General features: G+C 38.7%; 3 protein-coding genes across 5 annotated transcripts; 1 reads left to right on the top strand and 2 right to left on the bottom strand.

Annotated features, from left to right (window-relative positions):
• The first annotated feature begins 1,336 nt into the window (after window positions 1-1,336).
• Window positions 1,337-5,326, top strand: chid1 (chitinase domain containing 1). The gene is made up of 12 exons (XM_004069596.5): window positions 1,337-1,704; window positions 1,781-1,924; window positions 2,170-2,302; window positions 2,384-2,428; window positions 2,509-2,615; window positions 2,692-2,753; window positions 2,831-2,920; window positions 3,012-3,113; window positions 3,191-3,340; window positions 4,488-4,568; window positions 4,660-4,702; window positions 4,781-5,326. Exons 1-12 carry the CDS (start codon window positions 1,579-1,581, stop codon window positions 4,877-4,879), a joined length of 1,182 nt encoding a protein of 393 aa, XP_004069644.1. The 5' UTR covers window positions 1,337-1,578; the 3' UTR covers window positions 4,880-5,326.
• gatd1 (glutamine amidotransferase class 1 domain containing 1) lies at window positions 4,053-8,051 on the bottom strand. Of its 2 annotated transcripts, XM_078948709.1 has the most exons (7): window positions 7,824-8,051; window positions 7,584-7,660; window positions 6,077-6,182; window positions 5,898-6,005; window positions 5,730-5,821; window positions 5,552-5,645; window positions 4,053-5,465 (listed from the first exon to the last, which is right to left on the bottom strand). In XM_078948709.1, the coding sequence occupies exons 1-7, from the start codon at window positions 7,870-7,872 to the stop codon at window positions 5,350-5,352; spliced, it is 642 nt and encodes a 213-aa protein (XP_078804835.1). In that variant the 5' UTR covers window positions 7,873-8,051; the 3' UTR covers window positions 4,053-5,349. The 2 variants fall into 2 exon arrangements, with proteins under 2 accessions (XP_078804835.1, XP_020559676.1); XM_020704017.3 differs by lacking the exons at window positions 7,584-7,660; window positions 7,824-8,051 and adding an exon at window positions 6,249-6,451.
• Window positions 8,041-12,103, bottom strand: cd151 (CD151 molecule). 2 transcript variants are annotated; one of them, XM_004069595.5, is made up of 9 exons: window positions 11,939-12,103; window positions 11,071-11,186; window positions 10,452-10,643; window positions 9,763-9,837; window positions 9,468-9,488; window positions 9,042-9,146; window positions 8,731-8,883; window positions 8,570-8,656; window positions 8,041-8,462 (listed from the first exon to the last, which is right to left on the bottom strand). In XM_004069595.5, the coding sequence occupies exons 2-9, from the start codon at window positions 11,161-11,163 to the stop codon at window positions 8,403-8,405; spliced, it is 786 nt and encodes a 261-aa protein (XP_004069643.1). In that variant the 5' UTR covers window positions 11,164-11,186; window positions 11,939-12,103; the 3' UTR covers window positions 8,041-8,402. The 2 variants fall into 2 exon arrangements, with proteins under 2 accessions (XP_004069643.1, XP_011474372.1); XM_011476070.4 differs by lacking the exon at window positions 9,468-9,488.
• Window positions 12,104-18,743: the final 6,640 nt, after the last annotated feature.

Below are 18,743 nucleotides of genomic sequence, written 5' to 3'. Positions count from 1 at the left end.
TACGCTGATGACACCCAGTTATATGTGATGTGTCTCCTGATAACATGGGACCCATTGATGACCTTTTAAGTTTGTTTTAGATATTGAAAACTGGATGGGAGAGAACTTCCTAAAGCTCAATCAAGGCAAAACTGACATTTTAATTGTTGGTCCTGAAGCTGAGAGAGAAAGGGTCCATTCCTATTTATCAACTTTTAATCTGAATGTGTGCAATAAAGTAAAAAACCTCGGTGTGATTTTAGATGCAGATCTTATCTTTGAAGCACACACAAAACAAGTTACAAAGACTGCATTTTATCATCTTAGAATTATTGCCCCAGTGAGACCCTTTCTCTCACAAGCCAGTGCTGAAATATTAATCCATGCTTTTATAACATCTAGGATAGACTATTGTAATGCTCTTCTTTCTGGTTCTAAGAGAAATACTATCAACCGGCTGCAGCTTGTTCAAAATTCAGCTGCACGCCTTTTAACCAGAACCAGAAAGAAGGAGCAGATTAATCCAATTTTGAAGTCTTTGCACTGGCTCCCAGTCAGCTTCAGGATCGATTTTAAGGTTCTTTTATTAGTTTATAAAAGTCTACATGGAACAGGACCCTCATTTTTATCAGATTTACTTTAAGTCTATAACCCTCCCAGAGCCCTCAGGTCCACAGGTGCAGGTTTGCTTGTGGTCCCAAAGGTCAGAACTAAAACCCACGGCGAGGCCTCCTTTCAGCACTGTGGGACTCGCCTGTGGAACAACCTGCATGAGGGCTTTATTATTATTTGTATTATTTTTTACTATGTTTATAATTTTAACTATTATTTATATATATATATATATATATATATATATATATATATATATATATATATATATATATATATATATATATATATATATATATATATATATATATATTTCTCTTTTTTATCTTATCTTTTTTATTCTTTCACTGGGAAGCACTTTGAGATGCTATATAGCAGGAAAAGTGCTATATAAATAAAGTTGAATTTGAATTTGATTAAAACAGTAATATGATACAAAGGATGAGGTGAAATGTTTTCAAATTGAAATGTTTTTGACGAAGATGACCTAATAAAAAATCCTGCCACATGAAGAACTCTGTCCAAAATATAGAATAGAAAAAAATTATAAAATTATGAATTGTATTTATTAAAAAACATTATGTTTTAGATAAATATGTGTAAAACAAAGAATTTTAGGAGTTGTTTTATATTTTGAGACAAATCTAAACAATTCATGCAGTACCGTCTAGCACCACCAGGGGTGCAAGTAGAACCTCTGCAACCTGTACCGCTGTCAAAACAAAAAGCCTTTACTTTGAAAATCAGCGACCGCGGAAATGATCTAGCTGCGATGACGTTTCACAAACACGTTGAGCTAATTTGTACTTAAACCAAACGATTGACCATCAACGCTACGCTTATCACAAAGATGAGGTTTTTGTTTTGTGTCTAGAGATTAAAACGTGAACCATTCAGTCCAAACGGATGATATGGTGCTTTTTATTTTGACAGGTCGCTGCATACGAGGAAAACAGGAAACCCCTTAGCCAGCCAGTTTTCATTTGAATGCCCATTTCTCTATTAGAAATGAAAACCACTTTATTACTGCTGCATGTTATCGGTTGCTGCTCCCTGGTCGCTGCCACTCTTTCAAAAACAGATGCAAAGAAGTCCTTTAAAGCTGAGGCTGAGGTGAGAGTTCTCTGTCCTGTTGATGATCCTGCATGTTGTTGAACCTGAATCTCTTACCCAGAATCCCATCGTTTAGAACTCTCCAGCCGAACTGTCTGTTTTGGAGAGAGGCCTCGTAGTCTCTGATCTTCTGTGGAAAGACATAGTGAAAGAGGAGAAGAGGTACTGTGCTCACATCAAGAAGACCTTTCAGGGACCCGTGCTGGGATACATCACACCAGTAAGTCTGACATTCACCAACACTGCTTCCGAATCCAAGCTTAGGACAGCGTAGAGTCTGTTTACACATTTTCAAACTAGTACTTACTTTGAAAGTTATGTCTTTTTCCAACAAAAGTTTAAAAAAAAATAGAGTGGGATCAAATCTCAGTCCCGTCTTTGGTCAGAGTTACAGAATGCAAATCTGTGGTTTAATGTTTAATCTCTTCCTCTTTGGGCTCACTTTTCATTTATTTAATCCTGCAGTGGAATTCTCATGGCTACGACATCGCTAAGATCTTTGGCTCCAAACTCACATCCGTATCTCCAGTTTGGCTTCAGCTCCGTCGGCGAGGACCAGAAGCGTTCGAAGTGACGGGACTTCATGACCATGACCCCGGTAGTTGAGCCATCTCAAAGTGCTTAAGTCAACTGGGAAGCTTCTCGTGTTCTAAAAGAGGTGAAACTTTTGTCCTTTTAGGCTGGGTCAAAGCTGTACGCAAGTCCAACAAAAAAGTGCGGATGGGTGAGTTTGTGATCTCCTTACTAGGATCCGTTTGCGTGAGTCAACTCAGATATGAAAGAAATCTTTGTTTTCACTCGTAGTTCCTCGGCTGTTATTCGACGGCTGGTCCTACCAGGACTACATGAGCGTGTTGGGAAGCGAAGATGAAATTGAGGAGCTGGCTGGGGAGCTGGTGGATGTTGCAAAGGTAAGAAAGTGCTTTCTGCTGACGCAGTGATGCGTTTGCTCAGTGTCCATCTGATGAGAATGCTATGGCCTCACAGACAGAAGGTTTTGACGGATTCACCCTGGAACTTTGGAGCCAGCTTGGAGGAAACAAAAGAAAGTGAGTTTTCTAGCTCTCGTATGATTCAGATTCGAGCTTTGTCAGAAGAGGAATTAACTGAACTTTTACACATGCAGGGAGCTGGTTCATTTAATCAAGCACATTTGTGAGATTTTAAAGGCCAAAAGACTAGACTGCATTCTTGTTATTCCACCAGCTCTGACAAGGTAAGATAAGCAAAATACACCAAGTAACCTTTTTTTTAAATCAAGAAACAACTTTTCTACAAAATAATATTCATTTATTTGTTAATATTAGCACTGGAGAACCCGGGATGTTCGGCAGGGACGAATTTGAGCAGTTGGCCCCTTTTGTGGACGGATTCAGCCTCATGACATACGACTACTCTAGTGGTGCCAGGTAAAATGTAATGCAGTCAGATAGCTTTAATGCAAGACACATTGTCTTGTTAATGACTTTTTAATTGTCTTAAAAAGACCAGGCCCAAGCGCTCCCCTGCCCTGGGTCAAAGATTGTGTTCTTCAACTCGCACCCAGCGCCGAGTGGAGGCAAAAAATCTTGCTTGGACTAAATTTGTATGGTCTCGACTTTGCAAGCCAGGGAACAGAGCCGATCCTGGGGACAAGGTAAGCTGTGGTGATGACGCTAGAAAGAAAAGGATGTTTTCCTTAAAAACCTTTGATCATTTATTGCTGCAGGCCCAGAGAGATACTGTCAGTGTAAAACTTGTCCGACTTTTTTTTTCTAATTTAGGATTCTTTTACATCAGATTCTTAAGAGTTCAAAGTTGGGGGTGGTAAACGAAGTTTTCCGACAGCAATTTTTAATTTTTAGTAGCACATATCGATTTCTTTTTGTCAAATGCATTAACATAACAAGGCTAATTTGTTAAAGTCCAACTCCAACTATATCTATTGTAAAAGCATTCCCAGTGGTCTTTCAATTATGATTATGCAATCAAAAAGCCTGTGTCATTTTTTAAGACATATTTTCTGCAGAGCAGCAGGAGTTTATCAGAAGTTCACCTCTGAGTTGTGGGTGGGACCGATGGCTCATAAGTAACTCTCCGCTGATATCCCATCATTCCTTTATTTACACTCTCCCGCTGGCTTACAGCCCCACACTAACATTAGCGGTGCAACAACTCGGACAAGGAAAATGAAGACGTTAATGGAGATATTTGTCTGCAAAGTGGATGCATCAGAATGGAGTGAAGCAGTACGACTGCGGCTCGCTCATTTCAATTGCTGTGTCACAACCGAGTGCTTTTTCAATCGGCAGGGTTTTATCTGCTCCCGAATCATCACAATTTGAATAAAGAAAAACTCATAAATACAGTTTTAATCTTAAAATCTTTATATGTTCTGCATCATGAGAAAAAAATGCTTCAAGATGTTAAAAACATCCAAAACACCATTTTCACTGGAGTGAGTCTTTAACTGTAGGACTCGAGGGTCAAAATTAGAGCAAATAAGTTGTTTTGATTCCATACAGAATGCTTTAAAATGTCCAAAAATTAATAAAAGAAAACCCACTTTTTCTTTTTGCTTTACAAATACTCATTATTGATTATCCAGAATGCAACAGTTTTTTTCAATTAAAACTTTTTGAATAATTTTTATTTTTCATTTTAACGCTAATACATAAAAAATAAAAACAAGTTTAAAAAGCAAATATTTTGATTATTATTTTGTGTATGCTTTAATATTTAATGTCTATAGAGAGGTTATTGCAGCTTTTTAACATTTTTGGCTTATCTGTGTTTACTTGCAGGTACATTGAAATTCTCAGGGAGCACAGACCAAAGCTCCTTTGGGATGAATATGCCGCCGAGCATTATTTCAACTACAAAAGGTACTGATTTATTGAATGATGCTGTAACTGTAGCCAAAAAGAAAACAAATGCCCTTCTCCTTTCTAAACAAGAATCTTTTTTCTTTATAAGGAACAATGCAGTCAAACATGTGGTGTACTATCCATCTTTGAAGGTAAAAACAATTAACTTTTTTTGGAATATCTGTTTGAAGTTATATTGGACTTTTAATTAAACTTTGATCATTTTGCAGTCGATCAACATGAGGATCTCGTTAGCCACTGAACTGGGAACAGGAATATCCTTGTGGGAACTGGGACAAGGACTGGATTATTTCTATGACCTGCTATAGTCCAGGATTTCTCTCTTTTTTTGTTGTACACAGAACTCTGATATAAAACCTTACCCTGGATTTGTTAATGTTTAACTTGTGTTAGGGCAAATACTGATGAAACTGACTAGTTGGTTCTAAAAGTACTGGAAGCCAAAAAAAATGGAATTTTGGGTACTTTATTGTGATTTGTTCAAAGTGCAATAATTCATCTGCGTTTTGACACAGATAATGCATGATCATCAGAATGTATGCGTTACAATGCAAGGCTTGTCAATGTTCACACACCGATGATGCCTGCAGTAACCCTTCGGTCGTTTCTAGCAGACCTGTTTGTTTGTGCTTGAAATATTAATCAATCTCAATTTTTTTAAATGATCATCTAAAGGGTAGATTTTGTGGATTCTGTTGATTTGTTTGCTTCATAGTGTGTGGTATTTTTCACCAAGATAAACGTTTTCAATTACATGCAAATGTCCACCGAGCAGCTTTTATTTAGCATTGCAAAGGAGGATGAGATTATTCACAGCAAGTGATGTTGACTGTGTGTTCTGTCCGGTAATGAGGTGTCTGTCTATGACTACATGGACAGCGTCTTCTTGACTTCCTGAAAAAAAGACAAATGTGATGGTTTAAAACAATCAACAGAGTCTTAAAGTTCCTTTTGTGTTGGGGCGATGCGTGTCAGCTCACCAGTGTACGATCCCCCACTGTCTTTGACAAAATCTTCCACAATCATCGGCAGGTTGGCAAAGTCCGGCTCCCGCACCAGTTCAAACACTGACGGCTTATGAGGTTACGAGGGTACATTAGCTCAAATTATGCACCTGTAGAAAGCACTAATCCAGTTGCAGGTTAAAGGTATACTCACTCCTGTTAAGCTATAGCCACTGAAAATCCACTTTTGCCGCTCAGTGGAGCAACACAATGCAGACACTCCTTGACCCACAGCACACACCAGCTCTGCAAATAGGACAGAAACAGTAAATATGTACTTTGTTTCCAAAGTTTTAGGTCTTTACGCTGGCCTTAAACTCACTTTGCTGCGAGATGAACTGTGTGAGGATGCGGTGCATCGAACCGCTGTGTGCTAGGTCATTTAGTGCTCCAGGGCAGTCTGGGATGAGCAGCGCTTGGTATCTGGCACCTTGGAAAAGTTAGGATGTAACCCAGCAGGTTCCAAGAAACAAAGAAACAAATGAAAATGAATGCTCTCACCATCTATGGATTCAAGTTTGGCAGGGGTTGCGTATGATTTCAGGTTGAAGTCCTGCACCCATCGAGCTGTGGTGTCGTCAACCCCAACAAAGTCTATTGGTTTCCCCTGCAAACAAAGTCAAATGGATTTATCAAGCATATTGATAATTTTGTCTGTGGCTGAATCAAGTACCTCCAGCCTATCTTCTCTATCCTCATCCTTTACACCATGTCCATGTACCTCCATGTTGGTCTTCCTCTAGGCCTCTTTTCTGTTCCAGTCTGCTTTTCTATCCAAAACATCTAACATTAGCTGTTCCTCTAATGTATTAGTTCCTGACCCCTAATCATTTTCAAAGAGAACTTCAGCATCTTCAGCTCTGCTACCTCCAGCTCTGCCTCCTGTCTCTTTCTCAGAGCCACAACAACATGGCTGCTCTCGCCACAGTCTTCTACACCTTTCCTTTCATTCCTGCTGAGACTCTTGTCACATATCACACCTGAAACCTTCCTCCAGCTGTTCCAACCTGCTTGTACACACCTTTTCGCCTCTTTCCCCACACTTCCCATTGATCAGGACTGTTGACATCGTCTTCTCTCATCAGCTCTTCAAACTCCTACTTCCATTTTTTTCATCACACTTGAGGAACGCATCAACACATTTCCATCTCTGCCCTCGACCTCCCTAACCCGCTGCACATCCTTCCATCTGTTTCTCTCCCTCCCCTGTACATATCCACCTCTCCCTCCTTTATGTCCACCCTGGCATTCAGGTCCTCAAACACCCTTTACCATATCCACCTTCCCCCTTGTGCTACATTTCTGTACTTCTGTCACTTTGGTGTTCCACTTTTTTTTTTTTTTTTAAGTAAACCTTTTCCTCTAAACACGTCTTAATTCCACCAAATGGTCTCCTTATCTGATTTCCTCCTTCCAGTCTCCACGAGCATTTTAAGTGTTGCCGTCCATCTGGAAGAACCTCCGGGAATTGACCTTTACCCTTTAGTTAGTGTGAATGGAAGTTTTCTTTTGAAATCACAATGCACATATAAATACTAATTCTATATACGCTTTGCAACAAGAGGAAAATCACAAAGAATTACAGGGTATATACAGAAGAACTGAATCTCAATTATTCAGTAACTACTGGGTAACTATTTCATAGTTATCACCTCTCCAGAATTTCTCCTCCTTTGGCTTACATACTACCACTGACAAGACATCATCACACCTTCCAGCATCAGACTACTCTCTTCGCCTCCACAAGAATCTCCTCATTCGGGATCACACCCACTCCCTTCCCCTTTCCATCATGATAAAACAGCTGGAATTCTTTATGCTTTCTCCCTCATGATCTGCTCTCCTGAACGTATTTTAGTGACAGTGGGGGTCAGTTACTCTCACATTAGCAGTATGAGGCTGAAACAAAGTAATGTTGCGATCATTTCTGAACATTGGACTGAATCTTGGCGATGATGTGAAGGACTCGCAATGACAATGATGAAAATATAATTGTTTATTTTTTTACCCCTGGTGTGGCGATCTGGAGATTAAACGTGGAGCTGCAAAGACTGAAGCACTGCAGGAAAGACTTTGCCGAAACCCCTGAATGAATGAAGCAAATACTTAAGATAATAAATCATTTATACGTTTCTGCTGTTGTACGTAAATTTAAAGAATCATAGGTTTAGCCACAGAGCTACTACCACCATCATATTGATTATTTCAAAAATACACAATATAATAATACAACAACTTCGAAACCCACCTTGAGGAGAAGCACTCGTTACTATTAAACAGGTTGGTTTCGCCGACATGATCAAATATTTTACCAGAAGAAGAAAATAAGGCTAACTGAGGAGATTTATTTTGTTGAATGGTTCGAGGAAGAGGAACCACAGTCACCTGACAACAACATCCGGTGGAGTAGTTTCAGAATAAAAGTTTGAAAGTAGGGGGGGGGGGGAATGAATGAAAACCCCAAATGACAAATATACTTTATTTGAATTAAGAAAAAACAAAAGAAAAAAAAAGTAGTTATGACTTTAGATTATGTCACTAAATACTTATATATCATAATATAAATACATTGTTATACACCCCCCTCAAAAAAAACAAAAAAAAACTCAAACACTTTGCTCTTTAAAATCCATTGGTGTGATGAGAACTCTATGCAATGTTAATTTAGTAACATTTAAGACGTAAACAGCCAATGCTGTCCTGCAGCGAAGTATCTTATCAAATGAAAGTCTTAATCTCATAATTTTAGAGAAATCTTGCCACTATTGGTTTATGGTTTATGAAAATGCCCTTTACAAAACGGGAGCAGTGATCAAAGGGTTCAGTATCAGTATGGATCTTCTTTTAAGCTCCTATAAAGGCAACACGTGAACATCATTCCCACAAGCTGAAAAAAAAGCAGGGAAAAGAAGGGTTAGGTTTGTTTTACTGCACACATTCTAGTTTAAAACCATAGATTATTCTTTATTTTAATCACACTGGTCAGGTTGCTACCTGTAAAAATGCAATCCCAATTCCAACTGCTCCAAGAATGTATAACTGATTCAAAATGAAATCCTCTAATTTTATGATGCAGCCCCCCTGGAAGCAGACAAAGTTAAAAAAACTCACTGTAAAAGATTTACCCTTGTGAGATAATGGAGCGCTCTTTTTACCTCAACTTTGTAAATATTGGAGGGGTGATCCCTGCGACCGCAGAATTCAGTGGGAGTTTTACAGCAGCTGTCAGGAACTAGCTGCTCTTTCCCTGCCTGGATCCAGACACTTTCTCTCCAGTCTGAGAAGTTAAAACTCCCACAACACTTGAACTGAGATCCCGTTAGAAAAGATAGAAAGAGAGAAGAGGGAGAGAGTTCTGTGTTTCATAAGAAAAATCACTCAAATGGACATCTCAAGTTATTATTATGTGCATTTTAGGAATTTTTCTGCAATCATTAGAAAACACAAGAGCTTGATTTTTGCACACTTCCTGTTGTAGTCTATCCACAGCCTGTGTGATGCTCTCTTCTCCTGGCTGCTTGTACTTCTGCACCATGGTGCCTTTCAGGTTCTGTCTGAGCTCCTCATCCAGCTGTGAGAGAATTCACACTTTAGTGTTGCAAAAAAATAAAAAATAAAAAGATTTGACACGGACACAACTTCTTCTGTCAGTAAAAATAGCCTCTGGTCAGGTTTCTTTCCTTCCATGCCACATTCCAATCTACCTGAGCAATGCCCAAGCATGACTCAAAATATATGAGCATAGCTCTAGCGACCCCAGCTTACAGCAGGAGCATACTCTGCATGAGTTTTTAAATAATTAAAGCATTTCTCATTTCACTTACAAAGTGAAAGGATAAAATAATTAACATGAAGAAAAACTAGAAATAGAAAACACACAGTAGGTGATTACCTGGTTGCAGAAAGGGAAACACTGGAGCAAAACAGGAGGGAAGAAAGGAGGGTGAGACGGGTGGAGAAACAGGAGAAATGAAAAACATGCATAGAAGGGCATGCAGAGCAAATCACACTGCAGACTTCAGAAACTAAATCACGGGGTGCAGTAAAGGCATTTCAAAAGAAGAACAGTGAACTGAGCAGATAGAATACAAACAGAAATCCAACAAAACATCAATATATGTGTCATTATCATTTAAAAAGGCAACTCCTTGACTGAACTTTTATTGTGTTAAAAAGAAGCAACTCACATCTTGGTAGTTAATGTAGGCCATGACACCAGCGATGACTTCCAGCAGAAAAATACACAGTAACAAAACTAAATACTGTGGAGGACAGAATGAAATGAACACCTATGAATAGACTTTTGCATATTTTTGACTACGTTTCAACTCACGTGTACACTAAAGCATAAATTTAATGGTGCAAACAGCAAAACAATAAATCGCTGCAAAGTCAATAAGCGAAGCTGGATGATTTCCTGAAAGTAACTAAAAGTGAAGTTAGCTGGATGCAAAAACCAGAACTAGAAATAGAGATGTCAGATTTGCTTTTGAATGTGATCTTCTGATCTCAAATGCTTGCCTCTTCTTACTCTCTTTGGCCCAAGCAACCGCTTGTGATGCCCTTCATTCCTCTGACATGAGCAGCACTCTAAATGAAACTCTTAAAGGCACACTCTGCATGACTTTATCTGTTATATCTGAAAGGTTCATCTGACATATCAAGCGTACCGAGAGCAAGCAGGCTAGACACAAGGTCACCAAGGATTATCTTTCACTACTCAACTCAGAGTCACTGCACTCAGTATAAACAGGACCTTGGAAAACATGTTGGTTACTGATTTAACTTAATTTAATTAGCCTTTTTGGTTGTTGACGAACTTCAATATGTTGTTAAAAACAGTTATATTGCTGCTTTGTGGAACTGATCAACTTACCACAATCAACAGACTCCTCATCTCCTTTAAAGTGGCACAGCAGCCAACTATCCCACTCATAACCACTACGGCCCCAGCAGCTATCAGGGTGTAGGCCGAGGCTGAGTACAAGTTAGAATTCAGTAAACTGACGTAGTCACTTTTCTCCACTAAAGTCCAGACGCCCACGGCCAGCACAGTCCCTCCTGCCAGCTGAGACAGCAAAGCAGATCATCTCACAACTTTTATCACAGAAAATGTTTTGAAAAACTAAAATCATATTGCAAATAACAAAAGCCATGAGGTCAAATTGCTTTAATTCGCATTTTTAGATGTACCTACACATTTCTATGTTTTGTAAAAGCTCAAAAGAAATAATTATTGGTAAAAACAATAAATAAATAAATGAATTTCCCAGATTTGCCATTATATGAGTTTGACTTTGGCTTTATATTGTGGGGTCTTTCTGCTAAATTTTATAGTATCTTACATTTTAAAACAACAAACACAAGTTTCAGACATTGATAATAATTAGTTATGACTGCAGCATTGTGAAGTTTTCTGAAAACATAAAAGAAGCTCAGATGAAAGATAATCTTTTACATAATGCAACAAAAGTCAACATTTTGTGTAAACTTACCCAGAAGAGAATATTGAAGAGAAATAGCAAGTATTTGAGACAAATTGTTCCACAAGTCTGTTTTTTTTCCCCTGGAGCTTTCATTTGATTCATTCTGCAATATTTGTTGGTGGTGCCTGTTGGATTGACAAAGACATTTTGAAATATCTTGAAATAAGTGCTGCAAAGACTTCATTGTTACAACCATTGACTGTATGTATATGTACAACTGAGGAGACAGCAACATTATCAAAGTAAGTGAAAGCTTTCACCTGTGCACTCTTATGAAGCTCAGTTTGTTTTTCGACAAAGCTGTATTCATACACAATGTCATGTGTGTATCTAATTTATATCAAGTTTTTACGGTCAACATAAAAGAGGAATTTCACTTTTACAGTCAAAAGGCAATGATATTATATAAAGTTCCTTTAAAAACTGTACAAACATATTTTATGAGAATTAAGTTTTCTTCCAAACAACAATCAAGTCTGTAAAAATAGTATTTAAAATTGAGTCCCAGATTAAATCAAATATGTTGTGGATAAAGCATACTTACCAACTTGTGTGACACAGCAAGCAGAGTTGAAACTGATTTATGGTTTATTAAATAGTTTTTTTTTTAACTCAAAAGGAGAATTTTATGGACTTCAATGTTTAAAGAGTTTGAGAATTATAGGTTTTAAAAGTGATTCTGTCAACACAAATTAATAAATCTAAACAGATGACATTGCAAAAGCTATTAAAACAAACGTTCCACAACAAAACTTTTCATTTATTGAACTTTTTTTTACTGCAACCAAAACCAATACTTTTAAGCAATATGTTGAGCTACTTTCCTCGCATAAAGCTCTGAAAAGCAATTCTTAAATTAAATAAAAGGAATGCTTACCTTATTTTACATAAAGGTTTGTTATAAATTAGGGAATATCTTTTTGGATCCCACTAATGTCAGTGTCGGTACGCTACTGTCCTTCAAGGTGAACACCAACAGCATGAATTCTCAGATGACAATCAGACCCACGTCTCTTGCGTGAGCGTCTGACTGTCTGTCCTCTTTTGGCTTAACAGGCAGTTCCCCTTCACAATCTGCACAGAGAACTTGTCTGCCCCCATCTGGTTTCATATATTTAAGAGCTTTGAGTGTGTTTAATTTCAATAAAAGACCCCAACATACAAGAAGTCATCAAAATACACACTGTATTGACAATATAGCCAAAATATAAATGCATATAAAAAAGGACATTACAGACATGCTTTGGTAAAAATTGCAACATTCGTCACAATATTTTTCAGATGATGATTGTGATCCAAAAACATGAAAAATCATTCTCTGCATCACATAGGAAATATAAAGATAAAAAACAAAAAAATGAAAATCTGATTAACTCAAGCCATACTCAGCCAGTTCAATCATGAGCTCATCTAAGTTGGTACTGGGCTTGCAAAATAAAGCCTTGTACTGCTGTGTAAACCAGGGGAAAAATTAAAATGTATTTTTTTTCTATTTTGAAGGAAGACAAAAATTACTTGAATTTATGTAATGCCTTTACCGTCACCAGCCTCCTGCCCTCTGCAGCCGTCACTTCTCTTGTGTGATGGCTCAAATCTAGGTTGTTCCCCATCAGCATCAGCACTGTGCCTGCAGTCATCTTCTCCTGGGATATAAACACAACTAATTGAGTGTTTTAATGCACACAGAACAATGTGGTGAAAACTGTCTTAATATTTATAAAATACAGAGAAACAAAAATGGTTTTACAGTTTTCTCAAATGCTAAAACACAAAAGTCAATCCACTAAACCAAATATCCAGTTTTCTAAACACATTTACTAAATCTAACCACCTTTTTTCAATATCATAAACACATTTCACATGAAGATACACTTCATAAAACACAATCATCCGTTCTCATAAAACCTAACACATTTTTCTTTGCTAAAACACAAGTTGCAAAAGAACTCTGCTCATATTCTCAAATGAAAGCTCATGTGATGCAAAATGCTTACCACAGTCAGCAACATTTGAACACAATGAACACAACTGGTATCATCCATTACACACAACGACTCAAAATTGAAGACACTTGTTGCCCACATGTATAAAAGCAAGTTCAGAGTGCACAGTTTGATGAAGATTCTAAAGTAAACAAACACAATGGATGAAGGAAGAGTCAAGGGAAGAGGAATTCGAGTCAGAGGAGGAAGAAGAGCTGGCCATGGAGGAAGAGGAGTTAGAATCAGAGGAGGAACAGAGGAGGAGGCCAACAAGGGAGAGGAGGAGGTCCAGGAGGGAGAACAAGACAACCTCGCACCATCATTACGAATGTGATGTTAGCAACACTCTTTGACTATGTCACTGTCCATGGCATGATAATGGCTGAAGCGGACAAAGATTCCATCCAAACCTGAGTAGGTTCATCGTGGTCACCACCATCAGGGCATTCTACCTGCATAAACGAAGGCAAAGAGGCTGTAACATCATTGGCCAAAGAGCCACCCTGAGGTTCCTGGCCAATGGGGGTGTTATATTACTCTTTGTGTGGCCACTGGTTTAGAGGGGCTTGTCCACCGGCATGCTGTACTTGGGTCTTACAACACTTAACGTCTCCTCACCCTCCTAGAGAAGCTAAAAGTCATCCTCCTGGACCACCAACAACACCATCCTTGGCCCACACATCACATTTATGTGATCATTTGGGACAATGTAAGCTTCCACAGAACAAACCAAATCAGAGTGTTTCACCACCAACAGTAACCACCTTTTAAAAGTCTGTCTGCCACCTTACTCCCCTTTCCTGAACCCCATAGAGGAGTTCTTCTCATCGTTGAAGATGGAAGGTTTATGACAGACACCCATACACTAAACGATGCCGCGCGGTGATAATAGTGTCTGTGTAGTGTGAATAAGGTAAATAAAATAACTTCACACCCTGATCATGTTTTCAAGAGTATAGTGTGCAATAGATTCTGTTTTTGCACTGAGATGTGTTAGTGTAGATGCAGAATTTACTACCGATTTATACTCTTCATATGAAACTCACAAATCTAAATGCCTAATCCTCTGCAGAGATCTAAGAACACCCATTACTATAAAGTTCCTACAAATTCTACTCACAAATTGAGAATTATGTTTTCAGTTGTTTTGCTGTTGTGTGTAATGATCTGTATAGTGTTTACATTTTTGAAAGCTTCGAGCTGCTCTTTTGCTGTGAAAGTTTGAGTTTTGAAGTGAGAAGGTGTGGTTATGTTTATGTAGCTTTAGAAAAGGGTGTTGTGACAGACATTGGGAAACATGGAGGACACGTTTGTGATATGTGTTTTAGCATTTAAGAAAAACTGTAATAGTTGCAATGTTGGATTTTTATTTAAAGGGCCTTATTGGTTTTGATTCCTTTGTTGTTGGATTTGACAAAGATTTACTTTAAAAAGGAACTTGAAAGGATATGGGGTGAGACATACACATTTTATTTATCTATTTATTTAAATAAGAAATGAATGCCAGTGATGTGTCTCTTATTTAACATTGAATTTCTCATGTGTTTGTAATATCAAGCTTTGGTTGTTCCATATTCTGTGTTTAAGCAAAGCTAAAGTTTCTTTCAAAGGTTAAACATTACATATAAGTTGCAGTTCATTTTTTAAAATATATTGAATTTGGCCTGTCACTTTACTTCACTGCTTAATTTTGGTCCACTGTAAATTTGAGTTTGACACCCCTGAGTTAGCACATGTAGGCTAAAATTTATTCTGATGTCACAAAGACTTTAGGGTAATGACATCATCGATGTCATGATGATAAATGATATCATCTGACGTATCATCGATGTCTGATGTAACAAAGACTTTGGGGTAGTGACATCATCGATGTCATGATGTCAAATGATGTCATCTGACATATCATCGATGATATGTCCCTAAATAGAAGCAGATTTTGTGAAGAAAACTTCCAGCTCAGCCTTGGTCCAAAACTGTGTTTTATTGCAGCCCAGCTGTTGAAATAAGCCCCGGATAGTTTTCCGCTGCATTCCTTCACCTCACTGCAGTTTAAATAACCGCTGAGAGTAGTTTATTCTACTGTACATTTTATTTTGGGAATATTTTACACATATTTTCCAAACAAGCAATGGCTTTTCATGGTCAACAACATTTCTCCAGGAGAAACAACTACCAGCAGCCCCACCCAAGTACCATGCCCATCAACCCCCACCAGGGTTATTATGGAACCCAGGTTCTCCCCAGACATGCAGAATCTCACTTCCATGCAGATTATTTTATTGCCCAGTTACATCAAGAATTGGAGGAAACAAAGCTACAACTGGCCAAACAAAAACAACTAAAAGAGAAATTCATTAATGATGGAAAAGAGATCAAGCGGGAACTGGAGAGGCTACAAAAATACGCCCATCCAGACGTCTTGAGCGCCGCCAAAGTCTCTAACCAAGTTAGAAGCGACATCAAGCAGAGAAAGAAGAAGGACCTCCAGAGAGATTATGAGGAATTAAAAGTGGCTTTCCTAACAAATGAGCAAAAGTTTTCCAAAGAACTGGAGGCAGAACGTGAGAAAAGTAAGATCCTTCAGCGAGAACTGGAAAGTCTTAGACAGCAGCTGGATTCCAAAAGTCAACAATCCAGATCTGAGACTCTCCTGAAGGAAGAGATTGAGCATCTGAAGGCAGCTCACCAAGACCATAACGCCCAGATCTCAACTACCAGAAAGGAAGTGGAAGTCCTGCGTCAAGAGCTGGAACATGAGAGATCTGTTTTCTCACAAGAACTGTTGATGAAGCAGCAGATCATCAAAAGCTTCAAAGCGGAGCAGGACATTTCACTCCAAACCACGGCCCAACAGATCGCCACCATGACCGTCGCGACCTGCAAAACAGAGCTGAAGTTTCAGGCAGAGCTGCAGAGTCTGAAAGTTCAGCTTCAAGACAAAGACAGCCAAATCCACCAACTGCTGGAAGAAAAATCTGTCCAGCAACAGCCTCCAGTCCCTGTGGTCACTGTGATCCAGACCACAGAGGACACTCAGGAGACCAGCCAGCACTTGGAAGATGGAGGTGTTCAGGTCATCAAAGAGGACTCTGAAGAACTTCCAGAAGCCAAGAAAAAGTCTCCATCATTTTGGAAAAGGGCAAGACATTTTCTGGGTCTGAAAAAATCCAAAAAGAACAAGAAGTCAGCCAGAATTCAGCCAGCTGCCTAAAAGAAGGACTCTGGATAAGAGCAAAGGCCAAAACAAAAACCTTCTACGTCTAATCCTCAAGATTTTGTGTGTTGTTGAAATAGTTTAGACAGTTTAAAGATTGTTTCATATTTTAATTTAGGTTTTAAATATTTTTTGTCATTATAGCTGTTTTAAAAATGTTTAGTTACTTCATTTATATTTATGTAATAATAGTTATAGTAAATTTGTAAATAATATGATAAATAAAAAAAATGTTATCATTAAAAATATGTTAGAAATGTTAATATTAAAAAAAAGACATGTTAGAAGAAGGTTCCAGCTCAGCTTTGGCCCAAGACTGAGTTTTATTGCAGCCCAGTAGTTAAAACAAGCCCCTGATAGTTTTCAGCTGCATTCTTTCACCCCCCCACTCCCCAAATAAGAAACAATGGTGATGGGCACGCCTAGATTTAACAATCCAAAGTTTCTTCAACAATTCGGCCACTGACTGCCAGGTCTGGACCTCCAAACCCATGAGGAATATCCTCATCCCTAATAGTTTCTCTACACTCTGTGGAAAAATCCCCAAAATGAGCTTCAAAAACAGGGGCAGCACATTGGTCTGTTGGTTGACATGGTTGACTGACAGGACCGTGTCTGCGTGGGTTTCCTCCGAGCGCTTCGGTTCCCCCCCACTTTTACAAATGTATTAGTAAATATTTAGTACCCTTTATAACAAGAATAAATCAATTGTAAAAATAAAATCATTCAATTTGATCCAATAAAATAAATTATCAGTCACCAAATTTATAGGGAAATAAGTCAAATAAATCCTGGCAGTCCTGTGGGTTTTCTCCGAGTCCTTCGGTTTCCCCACAGTAATTTTTAGTGATTGGCTAGTGACTGATGAATTCCCCTCCCTGAATCGCCACCTTATCGTGGTGGAGGGGTTTGCGTGCCCGTATGACCCCAGAAGTTGTGTTGCTGGAAACATTTGCCTTGTTGGGCTGTTTCATGGTAACTGCTCCTGGGGGATGGGCCAGACTAAGGGCGATTCAAACAAAAAAAACATTTTGTTACAGGATATGGATATGGAGTGAGTGGTGCTCAGACAGTGGGTCCTTGTTACAGCTGAAACAAACTCAGACAAGGAGCTATGATGCTTTCCAAACGGTACAGTTAAAATTTTCACCATTTCAGTCTGGACTCAGGGGAGGAAGTGGAGGGGGGCGGAGACAGTCTAGTAAGCTGAAACTTGGTCAAAGCACAAGGCCATCCTAGGTTCCTTTCATGTTTGGTCAAAAACATAAAGACACTGATAATGGTATGCCTGCTTTAGCAGGTTGGGGTTCGATTCCCTACGGTGTTCTGCAAAACATTTGGACTTTTATACATAAAAAGATGAACATTGCAACCAAAAAGCTGGATCAATGCTTATGTTTACCTTAGGATCAGAGAAGAGAATGAGTGGAAGACGGCTTTCAACATTTGAAATGCTTGGTTCTGCCATTGAGCCTAACTGACACCCCCACTGTATTTTGAGTCAAGATGAACAATGGAACTTCATGGTTTTCTGTACCTCTTTGTTTTTGTAGAACTTGATCTTGATTTTCTCCAGGAATCAGCCCCACTACAATCATCATGTCTGCTTGGTTTTGCGGCCTTTGCTGGAAACACTTTGAATGTGTAAGCAGAAAAATGCGAGCTCCACTCTCCTTTTTTTTCCTTGTCCTGTCCAACAGCTGAGCAAACAGATGAGAGCTGAAGGCCTCTTGTGTTGGACATATTTCCCTTCTACAACATGGGGTCATGAGTCTTCTGACATACCAGATGTACATTTGAATAAATCCCTTTTGTAATTTATGCTAAAATTTATTTATATTTATTATATTTGTGACAGTTTTGTTGCACTAGATGGAAGAGAAAAGGAGGGAAGAAGAGAGGGGGGATAGGAGGGTGAATATAGAAGGTGGTGGTGGGGGGGGGGGGGTAAAATCATATAGCATCTTAAAGCAACACAATTATTATGGCTTTCAGACAACACAACAGGTATTGTACTTTATTGCTTTCCTTGTCACAATACAATTTTACAAGCCTGTGAAAGTAGTCTATTGGTTTCAAATCAGTTGTTACTGTATTGTAAAATATGTCAATTGACAACACGTTTCCTTCTTTAGAGTTGAAAGAATGCCACACAGAGGTGGGAGGGTTTCCGTATTTACAGCAGCACAAGAAACCCGCATTGTGGAAATGGTTCGTGAGAACAACCTCATCAGACTCCAGGAGATCAGACACAAAGTCATTGCAGATAATGTCAACTTTCAGAACATAGACACAATAGACAGAGTTCTCCGGCGCCAAAAGATGAGGATGAAACAGATCTATAGGGTTCCCTTTGAGCGTAACTCTGCGCGACACAAAGACCTGCATTACGAGTACAAGTAAGTATACATCCATGTTCACAGTACAGTTAGTGGAGATACTGTGTTGCTCAGTGGCCTACAAGACAATACTGTGCTACCTCATTG

The sequence above is a fragment of the Oryzias latipes genome, chromosome 6, assembly GCF_053564925.1.
Source record: "Oryzias latipes strain Hd-rR chromosome 6, Olatipes_Hd-rR_3.1".
Taxonomy (NCBI): domain Eukaryota; kingdom Metazoa; phylum Chordata; class Actinopteri; order Beloniformes; family Adrianichthyidae; genus Oryzias; species Oryzias latipes.
This window is presented reverse-complemented; position numbering and strand designations above follow the sequence as displayed.